Below are 15,658 nucleotides of genomic sequence, written 5' to 3' on the forward strand. Positions count from 1 at the left end.
CCTGCATTTACCCTCTTTTCATCAACATCTTCTTACATTACCAACCACACTTACTCTGCATCTTCTGCTATATCAGGTTCATGAATCTCTTGAGCCAATGCATCTTAGCACATCAAACCCCTTTTGCCCCTTTCGCGCGTCCACTCTGTTCTCAATTAATGTTGTAAAGACCTGTTCCATTTGAGTGTCGTCTTAACCAAAGCACAACTGTTGCTTTTTACTGTTGCACTCTTCGGCGTTGGTGAGTCGTGCGCGCGCTTGTGATCAACGGCAGCGCCAGATCTCGGCCATGCGCTTGGTGTTCCTCCTGGCAGCGCCTTCTTCTTTTTTTTGATATGTATTTTTGCGACACATTGCCGTGGACATGGCAAACCGTGCGCTGAGCCAGAGACGCTTGGCGATTGAATCAAACGGCGACTGCTGTTGTCACTGACACTGACGCTTCCCTCCAAATGCTTGTGTTCCCTCCAACGGCGCGCTGCAGGCACTGAACTGCTTTCTTGGACCCGAGGAGTCGCTCCTCTTTCCATTTCATTCATCCCGTATTCGAGTGCTCGTCCTCGTCGCCACCCCGACCAGTTCCACCAGTTGCACAGACCACCACCATGTCTGATCAGGAGGACCAGAAGCCCGCTGCTGCGAGCCAGCCCGAGCAGGAAGAGGAGGAGATTGATCTCTCGGTGCGAACAGGCTTTCTTGCAACCGCACGGTGACCTGCCCTATCGCAACACCACGCGTACACGTACACACACGTTCTGATTATCTCTTTCTGCCCACCGCCTCTATCTGTCCGTGTCTTAGGATGAACCCACGACAGCGCCGGCCCCGGCCGCGCGGACGTCGGGCGTCGTAGGCCGTGATTACGAACGTGGCACCGACAATGGTGCAGCAACTGCCACCAAGGGCCAAGATGGAGAGGCCGCAAGCGGGGAAGCTGGTGCGGAGACAAACGTGACCGCCGGTCAACGCATCAGTAAGCCAGCGTTTGGCGTGCTTTCATTTCGCCTCCTTATTGCGCATATTCATGGCCCCTCATCTCGCATCGGCGGCTCGTTCCTGTCAACCTTGCTCTTCGAATGACATAGGCAACTGGTGGCAGGAAAAGGCCAAGCCCGGCTTGGCTCAATTTGGCACCGTCTCTCGCCAAAAGATGACCATGATGAAGCAAAAAGTCAACGAGCTGCGAGGCGTCAGCACCAAAACCGTTGATTTGGACCTGCAACCGCGTTTCGAGAAGCTTCACCTCCTTCAGTCCCAATATCGCACCATCACGGAAACCTGCAAAGCTCTCAGCCGCCAGCTGCAGTCTGCCGCCAACAGCCACGAAGGCCTTGCTGCTTGCTTTGGCAAGCTGGCAGAATTTGAGAGCCCAGACCTCCGCGTCCAGTTTGGCGCCCATGCCAACTTTATGGTTGGTCACTCGCCCGCCCGCGAACAGTGTCTTATCACATCTGGCTCGCAGATGGCCCCTCTTTCGCGGTCTTGCCCCAGCCCCCGCGCCCTAGCTGACACTGATTTCTTGTCTCGCGCTACCAATGAATTTTGCAGAGCGTATATAGTGCAAACCTGCTGGGCTTGAACAATGCTCTCACATACTTCCAGTCCCAGGTCGATCAAGTCACCACCGAGCTGTATGCCGTCATCAAGCAAGTGCGCATCTACGAGAACATTCGTCTTGAATACGACGGCTACCGTGTGGTAAGCAATAAAATTTGTTGGCACACATCCAAACAGTTTTCCAAGTCAATTTTCGTGGTGCATCATGCACAAAGACGCGGCGCAGCCGCAGTTTTGACCAACACATGAGCGTCCCTACCCCGAGCTCACCCAGCCTTGCCACCCATGTCTCGTAGGATTACGAGCACAAGAAGGAGGCCGGGCGTACCGTGGAGACGGCAGAGGCCAAGTTTCTTGACGCGTACAAGCGCTTCCAGGAGAGCCGCAAGCAGACGGTTGATGCTCTGGACGCGTTTGACATTGACAAGGTACAGTCAGGGCTTGTCGCGCCACTGCTTCAACCCGGTCGTGCGGCACACCAGCTCATCTCGCCACTTCTTGTGACTTTCATCCCCGCTCACAGGCCAGCAAGATCAAGCAACAGCTCAACGGCCTGCTGCATGCATACATGCTGCTGCAGTCGGGCAACAAGTCGGCGCTCAACGAGTGCACGCAGTCAATTCAGACGGGTGCCGCGACGGGAACCAGTAGCGCCGCAACTCAGGCAGCCGCCCCTGCCGCCGAGGGCAGTGATTGAAGTGTCAAATAGTCTTGGGCCGTGAGCTTGTGCATACGACCCGCTGAATACAGCAGGATGATTTCGTTGTTGTGAATCAAGAGCTGATCAAACTTTTGTGATGAGCGTAATCGGCCTAGACACCGGCACTCCACCCGGGCGGCGACCTGGGCGGCAGCTCGGCGAGCCTGGCTTTTGTTTTTGCCATGGCCCTTGCCGCCCTTGCCTTTGTTTTTTGCTTTGGTGGGCACGGCATCCAGGTGCACCCGGACCGCCCACAGCGCGGTCGTGCCGTCGTTGCCCGTGGTCACGAGCTGGCCCGGGCGCAGCCATCGGGCCTGCGACACAGCGCTGGCATGGGCCTCCTCCAGCACGCCGATGGGAGCCAGCTTGTCTGTAGAGATGTTTAAAAAGACCACAGCTCCCGCGCCCGTCGCCACGGCCGCAACGTCCAGGGGGGCCGGAGTCGTGGACGCAGGCGTTGCAGGGGAAGGCTGCAGCTGAGCGAGGGTCAGCGCATAAGCCAAGGGTGGGTTGATCATTTGGCCGCCGGCACCAGCCTGAGCGAGGAGAGTCACCATGTTTGTCTCGTCCCGTAACACGGGACGACCATCGGGTGTGAGGGCCCACAACTTGACATGCCCGTCCAAACCGCCGGTCAGGACACCGCGTGAGGCAGCGGTCGTGGTCAGGCACGCCGCAATGTTGTCGTGGGCGGCTGTGCGCGTGAGAACGCGACCCGTGGTCTGATCAAGAACAAGAAGAAGGCCATCGTCCGTCACTGCAACAACAAACGAATCGAGGACGGCGAGCTCGTTGGTGTCGCAATCGACATCCTCGGACACGCGCTGGCTCCACAGCGTCGCGGCCGCTGCCGGTTTACGCGGGTCGCAGGCCCGCAACTCGGGGCCCTCGGCCACCACCAGCAGTTCCGTTCCAGTCGCTACTGCAGCACACGCCGCCGCTCCAGCCCCAACATTATTGACCCAGTCGGCCGCCCCCGGCTCGACCCCTGCCGCAAGACCGAGCGGCAACAGCTCGCCAGCCCACACACACACACACGGCATCTCTCCTGTGCCGCGAAGAAAAACAAGATCTTGTTCCACCGACCCGCGCCTCGATTTTATCACCCTTTTTTTCTTTTGCGAATCAATTTTAGTGATAAAAATGCGCTTCAGACTGATACAGATTCCCGCCTGCTCAAGCAGTAAATAGCTAAAAGTGTAACGCTCGTCACACCTTTACCCTACACGCATAACACACACACACACACACGACGAAGCGAAACGTTAATTTTATCCGTCTTTTTTGTCTTTTCTGTCTTTTTCGTCTTCTGGCACAGGAAGACGAAAGGAGGGAACGGTCGGACTTTTGGGCAGCCGGGGTCTCCTGTTGTCCGGGGGCGCCGTGCATCGCTGACGGCGGTTGACGGGCTGCTGCATTTGAGGACTGCCCACAACAGTGGTGCAGATTGCAGTGTGCTGTTTATTCTTCTCCTTGATTTTGAAGAGGGGCACTGTTGTCTTGATTAAAGCCCTTGTCGGCGTTTTTTTTTTTTTTTTTGACCGGTGAGCAGTTCGGCGAGACCAGGTCCCGTTCAAGATGCCGCCCGTTTTTATCAAGGGTGGCGTTTGGACCAACGTCGAAGATGAGGTTCTCAAGGCCGCGGTCATGAAGTACGGTCCCAATCAGGTATGCTCCTCTCGCTTGGTGGCAATGCCTCTTTCGTGCCAGCGACCGGACAGCATGGCGCGAGCCCACTGTCCCTTGCCGAGCACCCCTGCTTTGACACAACACAACGCCACACGCGCGCGCGCGCGCGCGCTCCCTCTCAGACACACGTCTGGAGTGAGACATGAAACGGCATTGCTGTACCGCAGTAGAGCGCGCTGACTGGGCCTGTTTCTGGTTGTCCTCTTTTAGTGGGACCGAGTCGCATCGCTGTTGCATCGCAAATCTGCAAAGCAATGCAAGTACCGCTGGTATGAGTGGCTGGACCCGTCCATCAAGAAAACAGAGTGGAGCCGTGAGGAGGAGGAAAAGCTGTTGCACTTGGCCAAGACCATGTCGAGTCAATGGCGTACTATTGCTCCCATGATTGGCCGTACTCCGATCCAGTGCCTTGAACGCTACGAAAAGTTGCTGGACCAGGCCCAGAATGCCGGTGGGGCTGCCGGCGAAGCGGACGCGGCTGACCACCACGATGCGCGCCGCCTCCGACCGGGAGAGATTGACCCCAACCCTCATACTCGCCCGGCTCGCCCCGACCCCGTGGATATGGATGAGGACGAGAAGGAGATGCTGTCCGAGGCCCGTGCCCGTCTGGCTAACACGCAGGGTAAGAAGGCCAAGCGTAAAGCTCGCGAACGCCAATTGGAAGAGGCCAAGCGCCTTGCCCGCCTGCAAAAGCAGCGCGAACTTCGTGCCGCTGGGATCAACGTGCGCGAGCGCAAGCGCCGTGGTCGCAACGTGGACTACAACGCGGAAATCCCCTTTCAACGCACCCCAGCACCAGGCTTTTACGACGCTGGGGCCGATGATCCCGTGCGCCCCCGTGTCAAGCAAGGCATGCGCTCAGATGTACGTGGACCGACCTTGCTTCTATTTTTTTCTTTGTTTTGTTTTACCTTTGTTTTTTTTTGTTTTTTGTTTTTTTTTTTTTTTTTGTTTTTTTTTGTTTTTTAAATCGTTTTCGGCTCTGTTTGATCTTGAACAAGCGGTTGGTCCCGTTCTGACCCCCCACCCCCACGCCTTGACTCTTGTCGCCAGGTTGAAGGTGTGCCTCGCAAGGTGCGTGAGGAACAGGAGCGACGAGAAGAACAGAAGAAACTGGAAGAACTCAAGAAAAAGGACATGGCGGCTGCTTTGCGCAAGATTCACCGCGTCTCTGGCGATGAGGTTTGCCCGTCATTCCATTCCCTCCCTGCATGGTGCTGCACGCACTGGAAGCATCGATCCTCCGACCCTGTCTCTACATTTTTTCTCACGCTCTTTCTTGTACTTGGCTTGTTTTTTTTTGCGTGATCGTTGCTGCCGTCTGTTTAGCCCACAAACAAGCGCTCAAAGTTGTTGCTGCCAGCGCCTCAAGTCTCAGACCGCGATCTGGAGGATCTCGTCAAGCTCTCCAAGTCTGGTGCCGAGGCCGCTGCTGAAGTTGATGGCAAGGGCGCCTCAAACTCCTTGCTGCAAAACTACGCTGAAACTCCCAGTTTCCACGCCGCTCGAACCCCGCGCGCTCCACAGGAGAAGGACTCACTCCTGACTGAGGCCCAAAACATCATTGCGCTCAACCAGACGTCTTCCGTTCTGGAGGGTGGCGCCAATACACCTCTGCACGATAACGGGGGGTACTTTGACGGCATGACGCCAAAGCGCAAGGAGGTGGCAACGCCGAACCGTGTGTTGACTACCCCGTACCGCGGCTCCAACGTGGCCGTCACCCCTGGCCGCAACACCTCGGGAGCTATCCCCGACGCGGCGGTATGTCCCGCATTCATGTTCAAGACGTCATTGTTTCGAAGTCATGCCTCGCTTGCACGATGGATCTCATATGGATGGTGCTATCAACAGAACACGCCCTTGCGTGACAAGCTGGGCATCAACAAGTCAAGCGATAGCTCCCTGATTACGCCACGAAACCGCCAGGAGCTCGAGCGCAACAAAGACTTGCGGTATGTCAAAACGCCTCCCAGCGAGCGTGCATATTGGGGGCAAGCCATGATTGAAACTTCCTTATTGAAAGCTTTAATTGGCCTTACTGTTTTCGATCATGCCTTTGCTGATGTCGCCTTGTTGGTATCTTCTCGTTTGACTTGAATCGCGGTTGTCTAGGAGCTCGCTCCGCGACGGTCTGGCCTCGCTGCCTGCGCCTCGCAAGGACTACGACATTATGGTTCCAGATGTTGAGGAGGAGGAACAAGACGCGACTGCGGTTCGCGAGGAGGACGCTGCGGCCAACGATGCTCGTCGTGCCGAGCGTGCGCGTCAAAACGAGGCTGCCAACTTTAAACTGCAGACACAGGTACGGTTTTTGTTTCTTGTTTTTGTTTTTTGTTTGGTACTTTCGCGCTCGCGCTTGTCGTTTACGTCCTGGCTGTTTTGCCTTGATCGCTTTTATTTGCCAAGGGGCCTTCTCCACCTGTTGTTGTCGCTGCTGGCTTGCCTCGCATCTCATTCAAGCCCTTGCCTCCTTCCCGTGTACCACCGTGCATCGCAAGTACAGGCGTATCAGCGCAAGTTGTCATTGCCCAAAACAGTCAATGACAAAATCCTGCGCAACGCTGATCTGACCGACCCACTTTTGGTATGATTGGTAGCCCATGCTGGTACCCCATGACGTGCGCGATGGTAACATGTGCACACACGTGACAGTGCCCCGCGCTCACTCGGCTGAAATTAAACCGTAGATTGCGGATGAGATTGTCAAGGAGGAGATGTTGCAGCTGCTGCGCAGCGACAAGGGCGAGATCAGGCGGTTACCCCTGCTCCAAGCCAGCGCCAAGGCTGACGCTGAGGCAGTGTTGCAGGCGGAAATGGAAGCGTTGGCTGCTGAGGCTGGTGACACAGATCTGGTGGCACGGCACCAGCGCTTTGTGGCGGCGCGCGCTGCCCAGCTCGACGCCATTGTCCATGTCCCCTCCCAGCAAAAGTTTGCCCGCGTCGAGACAGTCAGCCAAAAGGTACATTTGCCAAGCATGGCTTTGGTATCCAACCGAGGCAGGCGGGTTTGCTCATACCCCGATTGTTCATGGGCGTGTGCGCAGGAGAAGATTGAGGGTCTGGAGGTGGAGCACCGCCAGCTCCGCGAGCACATGGCCAAGGACAACAAGAAGGCTGCCAAACTGGAGAAGCGTCTGAACATTGCCCTTGGTGGTTATCAGGTTGGTCATTGGCTTCATCCAAGGGTTCCAGGACATCCCGTTTGAGCGCTTGTGCCGTTCGGCTTTTGTCCTTTGCCACGCACCACATCTTTCCTTTGTGGTGCAGTAAGAAAGGCAGAAACTCATCTGCCGCCCTCACCTTGATGATAGAAACGTGCCCAAGGCTTGCGTCAAAGCATTGAAGAAATGGTGATGGAAATGGCCGAGTGTCAAGCCCAGCTCAAGGGGTTTGAGGTCCTGCGTTTGGCCGAGTTGGCTGCCATCCCGGAGCGCCTGGGCGAGCTCAAGGCCCGCGTGAGTGCCCAGGAAGCAAAGCAAACAGCCTTGCAACTGCGGTACAAAGCGCTCACCGACGCGCTCACCGCTTAAACCTCTGCTGGCATTTCCGCTGTTTGTTGAGCACGAGCCTGTTGCAATTCACTCTGAAGCGAGAAAAATATCAATGTCGGAAATCAGATGATAAATTTCTCTCAAAGACAAAAAAGGTTTTAGAATCAACAAGCTAGGGAGCCTGGCCCGCTCAGCAATGCCGTTGGCTTGCCCATGTGGCGGAGCTAGCGACGCAGCGAGCGTTCGCGCGCCTGACTCAGCAGGCTCTGGAATTTAAGCCAAGCATCGCCCATCCAGTCATCGTCATTGAGTGCGTGCAGCACCAAGGCCACGGGGTCGTCCGGCTCCTCTTCTGGCAGTGTCTCCTCCAGCTCGCGTTTCTATGGGCAAGACCGCACGGCCATGGCCTTGTCGTGAATCAATGTGCGGCGCCTGGGACGGGCTGTGGGCCACGATGCCAAGCAACTGACCTTGCGCAAAGCAGTCTTGTAGCAACGGTGCTCGTAATGTAAGAGGCGGTGTAGCAGCTAAGCAAACAACAAAACGTCCCCCGCGACGGTGCGTCCATCAGAAAAATAGAATGGCACAAGCGCGCAAGATGGTGGACCCGCTGGTTGTGCGCTCGTCGTGCGCACCTTGACGCGTTCATAGCAGGAGGAGCCGAGATCAAAGCAGAGACCAGCGTCACGCTCCACGGCCATCTCGGGTCGAGACTGAAGCGTGCGGCTAGACAACAGGCACGAGAACAAGCCAAATCAAATTAAGGGATCAGCGCGAGCCGTGCAGCAACGAGCACCGCAAAGAATGAGCGCAATCCAACGCCAAGCGTGCCAGCAGCTCCGCACCGGTTGTAAGGAGCGCCGTAGAGTCGGATGGATTGCGCGCCACCGCATGAACGCCCGCACATTTCACAGTGTGTTCGTCCTCCCTGAGCCACGTTTGGAGAACCATGACAACAAGATGAGGGGCTACATGATCCGTGCTCACCCGAGTGGAAAATGACGAAGAGATGCGCGCCAACCTGGATGTGTTCCAGACGCGGGAAGTTGTCCAACGCACGACGCAGTTGACGTGAACTACGGAGCGTGTCGAGGCCGTGTGCAGCTTCATCCAAGCAGTTCAGCAAGCGTGCACGAGGTTCGAGCCACCGTCGCAATTCTTTGTGATTGGAAATAAGGAGGAGCGCAGTACTTGTGAGCTGATGGCCACCATGGAGGGGAAATGAGCGGCGGGAGGTGGTGAGACAGGCACGGCAGCTAGACCTGCAGACGACTCGGTGGGCTGGTGCACAAGATCAAAAAACTCTGGATTACACGCGCCAGCCATGCAGTACTGGAGCAAAATGTCGTGGGCTTCACGCAGCTAGAAAAAAAAGAGACAGCAAACACATGGCATCAACGCGATGTGCCGACGGATTGGGTCGAGACAGGTGGGAAGCACATACCGGAATGTCCGTGACGTGTTTGGGATTGTACACAAACGAAGCGGCATAAACTAAAGTGGAACGAACGGCGCTGCGGGTGCCACCATGCCCTTTTGTGGGGAGGGGCAGTGTTGAGCTCTTGCCCTGCCCATCCTCGAGCATGACCAGATCGGGCTCATGTGATGAGGCGAGGCAGGGATTGACCACGTCATCAAGGGCGGCCTCAGCCTTGGCCTCGTCTTCATCGTCGACATCGTCCTCCTCAATTGTCATGCACTCGGACACGGGTGTGAAGGTGGGAGACAGGTTCAGGCTCGGTTGGTTGGCCGGCACCACAACATGGCCGTCAGGGGCCAGCGATGCCGTCACGGCAACGGCGTTGGATGGTAGCGCCGCAAGGTTCCCCGATGGATCGGCCAAGTATCGGCCAGCGCCGACGCGGCGAAAGGCACATAGAGGTGCGGTGGCGCTAGTGAATAGGTACACCCAACGCTGATCATGGCGGGCGCGAAGGAAGCAAGGTTGGGCGGGAACGGGAGCGGCTCGCCGAGAGCCTGGGGGTGATGGGTCGTCGGGTACGAGGTCTGGTGATGCCGGGGTTTCCGTAGATGTATCGGCGATGGCAGCGGCATTGGCTCGAGGGCTTGTGGTGGAAGCACCGCCCTGCATATTTGTAGAAGAAGAAGCCGTCGGGGTGGGGGCAAAAAACTCGTCAGGGCCCAGGTCTAATAGATCGAGCTGCACAGGGGGAGCAACCGTCTAGTGTGCGTGTGAACGAAAGAGAGAGAATATGTGAGTGAGTGAGTGAGTGAGTGAGCGAGAGACAAAGAGACAGAGAGAGCGACAGAGAGACAGGTAGACAGAGAGAAAGTTTGAGGAAGAAGTTTACTATAGGACAAAGCATTGCACGAAGACGGTGTTTACCTTTCGACGGCGTTCAGGGCGTTCAGCACGACCACTACACGTCGGAGTTGCAAGATGCGAGGGAAGAAGATGATGATGACAAGCATGAGGGAGACCGCTTTGCACACAATCACAAAAGTCTTTGGGCAACAACGCTGACGCACCCGTCATCCAGCCAGGGACGCTGCGCAGGCCGTTTGGCTGAAGGCGGGGTGACCCATTCGGATGCCGCTCTAATATGGTATGTGTTGGCGCACGGGGTGAACAGCGAGCAGGCACCGAGCAGGAACGAGGCGGGAGGTGAGTGGCGGTCATCAACATACAACGCGACGGCAAGCTGGACAATCCCGAAGCACACGACGATGGCCGTCAAGAAAATCGGACAGACCTGCTGCTGCGCGTAACAGAGCGTTGAGCAGCGCGGGCTCGGAGGGCTTGGCGGGCAGCAGTGGTCGGTGCGTCGGGCGTGGTACGGGGTACACGGCGCGATGGTGGGGCGGCAGACCACCCAGGATGGGTGTCAAGGCCGTGTTTACCGTTGGCAAGCAAGCGGTGAACGCGGTCGGGATTGGTGCGGCCAGCGTGGGTGGTCTTGGTGGGTTGCACTTCCTCGTCGGCTGCGTCCTCTCCGTCGCTCCGTGGTACCGGATGTGGTAGCCATAGCTGTTGGCGCATGGGATCAACGTTGTCGTCGTCATCCTCCGGCTCGGACCCGTGCTGCGAGTTTGCTGCTTGAGGACCAGCTGAGTCGCCATGCAGCGGATGGCTGCGACGACGGTTGGTCGCCGAGTCCACCATGCCGTGGGAAACGGATTGGCCCTCTGCGTTGGAGGGTAGCGCCTCATGTTCGTGGGCTGGATCAAAATCAAACACGCTGGCGCTCACCCGCGCCTTGGTCTTGACCTGCAGCTGGGCCATGTTCGGTGTTCGTATGCGCGCGTGAGCGGGCGCCTGTGCGCAAGAACACGGCCACCCGATTCAGAAGGAAAACGCGCTTGACTGTTGTTGCGCGGGCACTGGAGTAAGTAAAAGTCCAGCTCTTTAATATTGCACAAACGGCTGCGAGCCGCAATCCCGATCCGAGTCTGCTCCTTATCACACCCAGGAACAAGCTTTCACAGAGCAAAGAGCCTGTAAACACCGGTCGTGAAAAAAAAAAGCAAAAAAAGGATGCCTCCTCCCCATTGAGCCCCGCTGTCACACGACTGCCATTCACCACTCCCCTCCTTCCCGCTCAACCCTTGTCCATATAACATAAAAGTCACAGGTCCTGTTCGCTCAGAAGAAGAAGCAGAGCAAAAAAAAAAAAAAAAAAAAAATGGCGCGCACTGCACGAACGATGCGCGTAAGACACGAAAAACGGTTTGAAACGGTGGAATGAAAGATCGTTTTTCACTGCGTTCGCCTTTTATTTTTCAAGAGGTGCGTAACTACTGTTTTGTACATCTTCTTCTCTTCTTTTGTTGTTTGTTGTTTTGTTTTCATGGCCTCTCTCTCAAAATCTCTAAATCTCTCTAAATCTCTATCCCTCTGTCTAAATCTCTCTCTCCCCCTCTGAATCTCTCTCTCTAAGTTCTCTCTCTCTCTTTCTCTCTCTCACAAACCTCTGTCTCCCTGCTCTGCTCTCTTCTCTCTGCTCTCTGCTCTCTCTGATTTCTGGCGTACTCCGACTTGGATCACCCAAACACCCCCCCCCTGGCTGTGACTGGCTGGCTGGCTCAAGATCCTCGGCTCTCCGCCTGACCCGGTCCTGGTTCTGGGCATAGTGGTGATAGATAGTCTACGGTCTGCTGCTTCTTTTTTGCTGGCGTGTATTCTCTTCTGCAGTGTCGTCTGTTTTGCTTCTTTTCCAGCACGACCTTGGTCAGTGTGTGAACCTGCTCGATCCAGCGAGGACGCCAACACGGCAGACAGAGATCCCGTCCGACTCTTGGAGCCACTATCCAACTGCTGGACGTGATTGCAAGTGCTGCGTTGAGAAGCGGGTGAACCTGCTCGACCTTGGCGTTTCGCCTCTGCACGCGCACGTTAGCCTTCTGCCACTGCCAATCCCGGTGACCGCGTGCGCACGCACGGGCAAGACACGGTACGGTCATGGGCAAAGAGAAGGAGCTCATCCTGGCGAGCCAGGAGGGCGACCTCGCGGCTGTTCAGCAATTGCTCGACAACTCAAAACCCTCCATCCTCTCTGGGTACGTCCAATCTGTGCGCACTGGCATGTGAAGAAGAAGACACCTCGTCTCATGTATGCCACTCGTACCTTTGGCGCCCTCACTCGATCCACTGGGCTCCCGCTCTTCCTTTCTCCCTCGTTCCAGGCTCCGCCGGAATGCACATCTCAACGCTGTTGATGAGCAAGGCTTTTCTGCCCTACACCGTGCTTGTCTGATGGGGCACTACGAAATTTGTCAAATTCTACTCAATCATGGCGCCTCCGTCCAAGCTCGCGATGCCCAAGGCCTCGGTCCTTTGCATCTCGCTGCATGGGCTGGTCATAGCCGCATTGCGCAACTACTCCTGACGGGCGCGTCTGAGACAACTCGCATCGGTGCCAACGTTGTCGTACGTGCCCCCGTACTGGCCTCCGTCGACCCTCGGCCCTCCGATCGCCGCTTCATTTGTTTGATTTGTTTGTTTGTTTGCTGCATCATGTTCTTGTCAACGCATGTTTCCATTGAATTCCAACCGACCGCGACCACCTGACACCCACTCAACAACAATACGGCCGCCCCTCAATCCGGTAGACCTTGACCAAGGATACCCCGCTGCACATGGCTGCTCAGCACAACCACGTCGACACTGTGGCGGTCCTCTTGCGTGTGCGTTCCTCGCCATGGTCGCGCTTGATGTCTTGTCGAATATTCCGACTCACACACGCGGCCACAACTGATTCATTGCTCTTGTCATAACAATGCACCCTGCATCCTCCGTCCCATCTCTCCTTGCAGTACGGTGGCGACCCGTCCGCCCGCAACGCCAAGCTCGAAACTCCGCTTGATTTGGCCGCCCAATATGGCCGGGTCGAAGCCGCAGCCCTGCTGCTCGAAAACTCCCCGTCCCTGTACGAACTCACAACCGACCAGCAAACCGCCCTGCATCGCGCAGCCCGCAACGGCCATGCCGATGTCGTTGAACTCCTCCTTCGCTCCGGTTCGTCTGTCCCGCCACGCACGCACCCGCTCTGCCCCAAACGTTTGTGCCCTCTGCAACCGCCCTTTCTTACTCAGCCTACCCCGCTCGTGAATAGGTATGGACGTCAACGTTCGCACAGACGCTGGCACCGCCCTGCACGAGGTCAGTTAGTTGGGCCACCGCGTTGTCGTGTCCAACGACACACCTGCTCATGCCCACGCCCGACCCCCCAACCCCGGCTCTTCTCAGGCGGCCCTCTACTGCAAGACCTCCGTCGTCAAAGTTCTGCTTGACCACGGCATCGACGTGTCGCTGCGCAACAGCCTGCAACAGGTGTGATCAGAATTGTATCACCGGACATGGCCCTGTGTTGCCCTTCACCACTCGACTCAACGGCATCGAACTCACACTGATGTCAACACAGACGGCAACGGACGTGCTCAAGAACATCCCCAAGGCCAAGGCGCAGCACATTGAGGCGCTGTTGTCCGGCCACGTCAAGTTGGTCGAGTCCCCAGATGTCATCAAAGCGCGTGCCATCGACGACTACGTCCCGGGTGTTTACGACAAAGAATCTCTGGTCAGGCGTGTGCACCACCAGAGCCCTCACCCCACAACCACAACAGCTCTCATTGCCACCTGACCCGCCCCTGTGTCGTGTCGCCCACGTTGATTAGGCGTTTCAAAAGGGCGAGGTGATTCTAGTCCTGGAATCACCGGCCTCGGGCTGGTGGCGCGGGAAGATTGGCACAAGGATTGGTGTCTTTCCCAACACCTACGTGGAGATTCTCCGTGAAGCTCCAAAGCTTGTGCAAATGCCAGACCATATTGCAAAGTACGCCGGTGCATCGCCTGCGCAATTCGTCGCATATTTGAGTTCAAGCCAAATTGACTTGCCCCGTTTTGTTTTGTAATCTGATCGCCGGCTTTTGCAGATCCAACGAGTCGCTGTTCAACCCGTTTATCGACGATGAAGACGACAACACCGCCCAGAACCACGGCCACGGCGAGCATACGCCACGGGATAAGTCTGGCCAAGGTCGCAGCAACCACGGAATTGCGGGCCAACAAAATGGTGGCAAGCCCCAAACCCAACGTGGAGGGGCACCACGCTTGAGCGAGGATGACGATACCTTGGATCTCTCGGCCGCGGCTGCCAATCTATTTTTGGCTGCTGAAGACGAAGAGGAGGCGGGCGCAGAGTCAGAGGAGACTTCTCAGCCAGTGGTGGTCGACCCGAACGACGACCCTGATCACCGAGGTTGGTTGGTGTGAGCGCGCCACGCCCCTGCTGGTTGGTGACCACGCTGTGTTTGCGTCAAACTCAATGTTGGTGCTCTCTTCTTCAACCTCAATGGGTGTTTTGATAGCACGTGGTGCTGCGGTGGCAGAGTGGTTGACCGCAATCAAGCTGCGCCAATTCAGTCGGCGCCTGGTTGATGCTGGCTATGACGCACTCGACTTTTTGCACATGATGGATGCAGAGGACTTTTTGGCCGCCGGCGTGGCTTCACCTACGGTGCAGCGTCACCTGGTCAATCATATTGCCAAACTTTCCGACCGCTCCGAGTTTGCCATGCCCAGCTCCTTTCACGATTGGCTCAACCAGATGCACCTCGCGTTTTATTTGCCCATCTTTCAAGAAGCAGGTTTGTGGCGAATCTGTTGCTTTGTCTTTTGTCGGTTTGTGTTTGTTCGTTGTCGTGGTTTTAGGTGGTGGTGTGGTCGGCTGCCTTTTTTTATGAGTGATACCGCCTATCCCTCGCGAAGCGCTGGCTGGGCTCCGCTCTTGAAAACAGCATTTTCTAATCACCACTTTGCCCTGACTCAATCCTCTTAGAGATCGAGGACATGCAAACGCTGTGTCAGCTCACAGATGCAGATCTGGAACGGATGACCATCTCACGAGCGGGTGCGTTGTTGAAGTTGACGATTGCTTCCTGTTGATCTCGTCGACACTTGATGCTCATGATTGGTTTGGCTTTGCAACAGGTCATCGATCCCGCATTCTAAAAAGCCTGGCCTTTTTACGGCACGAACTCTTTGGCGAACCCGAACCCGAGCTCGAGAGCGCAGGGGAACCCGAAGATGTCCAGTTGGTTCAAGAAGAAGACGCCCGAGAGACAGGGCGGGACTCAGAGCCGACAAGTGGCAACGAAGCGGCGCGAGGTTCCGACACGGACGAACGCCCCACATCACCGCGTGCAGCCTCCAAGGCGGCTGTGCCCAACGCTTTGGACACGAGAAGGCGTTCGGCTGAGCCCCGTGCTTCCGTCGAGCCTCAGCCACAGCGCTCCTTGGGCATTGTGGAACAAAAGCCCGGCCGCTACGTGTTTTGGGTTCGCTACCTGGGCTCCAAGGTGGCTGGCACGGTCTGCACCACCGACGCTGCCCGGGACACATTGCAGAAGATGCGCGAGACGGGCAAGCTGCTACGGGACAAGGATCCCATCCATCTCGTCATTACAAAGACCATGGTGCAATTTCTTGACCCCGCCACACAGGTAGCTCCCACCGTTGCACCTTCTTTCTTTTCTTTTCTCCTCCCCCAATTTTTTTACTCGTGGCATGTTCAAGGTTGCCTCATTGAAGCACTGCCGGTTTTGCTTGCAGCAACCCATCGTGGAGCACGCCATGCCAACGGTGCATCACCCCTGCCAAGACACAGCGGAAGCCAACATGTTTGTGTACCTGACAGCGGTACGTGCCATGTGGGCACGGCATCACGATGCTGGCTGCGCCGCAAACCATGCAAAC

The 15,658-nt window shown here is 56.6% G+C and overlaps 4 protein-coding genes across 4 annotated transcripts; 2 read left to right on the forward strand and 2 right to left on the reverse strand.

The window, feature by feature from the left end:
• Positions 1 to 204: 204 nt before the first annotated feature.
• On the forward strand, positions 205 to 2,343 carry MONBRDRAFT_33086 (uncharacterized protein). Its single transcript, XM_001747205.1, has 7 exons — positions 205 to 241; positions 485 to 680; positions 802 to 973; positions 1,086 to 1,411; positions 1,549 to 1,698; positions 1,854 to 1,985; positions 2,081 to 2,343. Exons 2-7 carry the CDS (start codon positions 606 to 608, stop codon positions 2,252 to 2,254), a joined length of 1,029 nt encoding a protein of 342 aa, XP_001747257.1. The 5' UTR covers positions 205 to 241; positions 485 to 605; the 3' UTR covers positions 2,255 to 2,343.
• A 197-nt stretch (positions 2,344 to 2,540) lies between these two features.
• Positions 2,541 to 3,300, reverse strand: MONBRDRAFT_9536 (uncharacterized protein; the record flags this gene model as incomplete). Its single annotated transcript, XM_001747319.1, has 2 exons — positions 2,541 to 2,627; positions 2,812 to 3,300. 2 exons carry the CDS (start codon positions 3,298 to 3,300, stop codon positions 2,541 to 2,543), a joined length of 576 nt encoding a protein of 191 aa, XP_001747371.1.
• A 268-nt stretch (positions 3,301 to 3,568) lies between these two features.
• On the forward strand, positions 3,569 to 7,545 carry MONBRDRAFT_33087 (uncharacterized protein). Its single transcript, XM_001747206.1, has 10 exons — positions 3,569 to 3,925; positions 4,157 to 4,813; positions 5,003 to 5,131; positions 5,279 to 5,713; positions 5,804 to 5,904; positions 6,065 to 6,254; positions 6,456 to 6,536; positions 6,640 to 6,912; positions 6,997 to 7,113; positions 7,264 to 7,545. The coding sequence occupies exons 1-10, from the start codon at positions 3,836 to 3,838 to the stop codon at positions 7,480 to 7,482; spliced, it is 2,292 nt and encodes a 763-aa protein (XP_001747258.1). The 5' UTR covers positions 3,569 to 3,835; the 3' UTR covers positions 7,483 to 7,545.
• Positions 7,546 to 7,667: 122 nt separating this feature from the next.
• On the reverse strand, positions 7,668 to 10,687 carry MONBRDRAFT_26821 (uncharacterized protein; the record flags this gene model as incomplete). The annotated part of the gene is made up of 8 exons (XM_001747320.1): positions 7,668 to 7,823; positions 7,914 to 7,970; positions 8,079 to 8,169; positions 8,289 to 8,371; positions 8,888 to 9,529; positions 9,791 to 9,824; positions 9,934 to 10,002; positions 10,158 to 10,687. 8 exons carry the CDS (start codon positions 10,685 to 10,687, stop codon positions 7,668 to 7,670), a joined length of 1,662 nt encoding a protein of 553 aa, XP_001747372.1.
• Between the last annotated feature and the right edge of the window lie 4,971 nt (positions 10,688 to 15,658).

The sequence above is a fragment of the Monosiga brevicollis genome, genomic scaffold (genome assembly GCF_000002865.3).
Source record: "Monosiga brevicollis MX1 MONBRscaffold_16 genomic scaffold, whole genome shotgun sequence".
In the NCBI taxonomy this organism is placed as follows: Eukaryota; class Choanoflagellata; order Craspedida; family Salpingoecidae; genus Monosiga; species Monosiga brevicollis.